We start from the raw sequence: 2,259 nt of genomic DNA on the forward strand, positions 1-2,259 counted from the left end.
GCTAATGTATTAGCTGGATTAGTAATAGGTACTAATATTATCTAGGCCAGCTAATTTTCTAGTTTTGGCGGCTAAGGTCCATACCCGCAGTGGCTGGTTAGTACTTAGAATGGCGAAAAAGTTGGGTGCTACAGCTAATTTAACTACCTTTCACGTATCCAGCAAATCTGATTTTAGCGTGTGTACGAAGTGTTAACATGACAACCTTTCAATACAATTTGCTTGGATGGATGTTGTTAAGTCGCCTACCTCGGTGAGTGCCGCCAGTAGGAGCCACAGGACCTTCATACAGGGGTCCTCGGTGTTATTACGCAGGGTGCCCGTCAGCTCGTGGCCGCCGCCCCGCAGCGACACCTCCCAGGACTCGACCATCAGCAGGAGGAGGGCAGAAAGGACCTGATCGTCTAGGCACTGGTCCTGGAAGGTCAGGAGCTGCTCGGCGGCCAGCGGCAGCGCGTCCTGTAGGTGGTGCCTCAGAGCTGTCCTAGTGGGCATTACATTGTGGACGTGGTCCTTGCAGAGCGACGTGGCGGCGGTGCGGCAGTCCGAGCACCAGACGATAGGGGTGCTGGGGAGAGGGCACGAACACAAGTCAAGTCATGAGGCTGCCGATCGCCGAGCGCACAACCTCCGAGACGGGCAGCGCGACCGAGCTCACCTGTCCAGTCTGCGTCCCTCCAAGAACTTGAGCACTGTGAAGTTATTGGGGAGTCCCTCTGGTGGGCCGTTGAAGTCCTGCGGGGAAAACAGATGGGACTTAGTGGAGGGCAGGGGGCTGGCTGAGAGGGCACAAAACACTCCCAGGACACTCACCCGGCGGCACGTCGGGCAGCTGCAGTCGGGCAGCCGCCGCAGGCACTGCAGGCAGGCCGTGTGCCCGCACGGCATGGACTTGGGCAGCCGCTCGGCGCCGTCGAACTGCTCGGTGCAGATGTCGCACTCCATGATGGCCAGGCTGGTGGTGATCGCGGAGCTGCAGTCAGTGGCGCCTGGTGGCCCTGGCGGAGCGGAGTAGTTTCACGGTGGTGCGGAACAAGCTCGGCCGTGCCGGGCAATCTCTCTCCTGAACATAGATAGGTCAACGTTTGTGTGCAGTCTGGTATGCAGTGCAATGTGAGAAATAATGGGAACCGCCACTGCTCTACTAAACGATGTACAGGAGACCAGCTCAGCGACGCGGTCTTGGACGAAAGAGCTTCCGTCCAAGATTCGGTTATCCCCCCCCCCTTGGCGGCGGTTTTCCGACGTAGTTGGTGCTTTCAAAATAGCGCGAGATTTTAGTGGAACAGAACAGTTTTTTTGGGGGGTACGGAACGAAGAGTTGTTTACGATGTTCAGTAACGAAACAGAACGACAGTGCGGTCCGTACAGGAGGGACGCTTCCGGAAAACGTGTCTTTTCCCGCCACCGTTCCTTCCCATCAAACCGGGAACCCGTAGTTCTGGTCCGCTCCCTTAAAACGCCATCATGAACACGCTCGTAAGGACCAAGCAAAATCGGGATTAGTTCGGCCCAGCACGTTGCCCCGCACTAATTTCGTCTGTTCCGAAAAAGTCCCATCGTAAACTCAGTATTCTGGTACAATAGACCTTTTCGACAGTGGTTGAGGTTAGAAACAATTTGGAGGCTGCAACTTTTTTCCTTTGTACTTTTTGAAATTTTCGACTTTGTAGCGCAACAACGGACGACTTGTTCCTTTGCGCTACGGAGTCAAAATTTGCTATTAGGGTTCAGTGAAAATGTTGCCGGCAATGAAAGTTTTCACCCCCTCTACCCTCTCCCCCCCCCCTCTCACCCTACCGTCGAAAAGGTCTATGGTGGTTTGACGAAACTCCTGAGCGCCCCGCGAAGTGATGTGTCGCGATTTGCAACAACTCAAAGAATGCCTCGCGATGAGGGCGACTCGCGAGGACATCCGCGAAGCACCCCTACACGATGTGGTGTGACAAACTAGGACATATAAAACTTCGCGGGACAGCATCCTAACCTCGGTTCCCTTACTCTACTCTTTAAACCTTACTCCCCACACTCCACCTTCATTGTAGACGGCCCTTCACTCACTCTTTAATAGTCTACTGGGCGAAATCAAATCAGCGAAATCTCGGCAGAACGTCCTAACCTCTTCGTACGTGTGCGGCTCGCTGGGTTATGTGTGCTCGACGAGTGTCAGCCAGTCAGCAACAAACAACAACACACACTGTTGGCTGTCGGTGCGCTCAGCTCCGAACTCCGAACAAGCGGCGCAGCCCGGCGGCGCGG

General features: G+C 54.9%; 2 protein-coding genes across 3 annotated transcripts in view; one reads left to right on the plus strand and one right to left on the minus strand.

The window, feature by feature from the left end:
* Positions 1 to 2,238, minus strand: part of LOC113214308 (uncharacterized) — a 4,826-nt gene extending 2,588 nt beyond the window's left edge. Inside the window, exons 1-4 of one of the 2 annotated variants that reach the window (XM_026433627.2) lie at positions 2,120 to 2,238; positions 814 to 1,063; positions 659 to 735; positions 250 to 568 (exon numbers count right to left, since the gene is read on the minus strand). In XM_026433627.2, the coding sequence (XP_026289412.2) occupies positions 250 to 568; positions 659 to 735; positions 814 to 945 (528 nt within the window). In that variant the 5' untranslated portion in view covers positions 946 to 1,063; positions 2,120 to 2,238. Of the gene's footprint in view, positions 1 to 249; positions 569 to 658; positions 736 to 813; positions 1,064 to 2,061 lie in introns of both variants that reach the window. The other variant, XM_026433626.2, reaches the window with a different exon arrangement.
* The window catches only part of LOC113214307 (uncharacterized), a 13,332-nt gene that overhangs the window by 3,805 nt on the left and 7,268 nt on the right, over positions 1 to 2,259 (plus strand). The gene's annotated exons all lie outside the window — the stretch shown is intronic.

Source organism: Frankliniella occidentalis, unplaced genomic scaffold (assembly GCF_000697945.3).
Source record: "Frankliniella occidentalis isolate FOCC.00 unplaced genomic scaffold, Focc_3.1 Scaffold318, whole genome shotgun sequence".
Classification (NCBI taxonomy): Eukaryota; Metazoa; Arthropoda; class Insecta; order Thysanoptera; family Thripidae; genus Frankliniella; species Frankliniella occidentalis.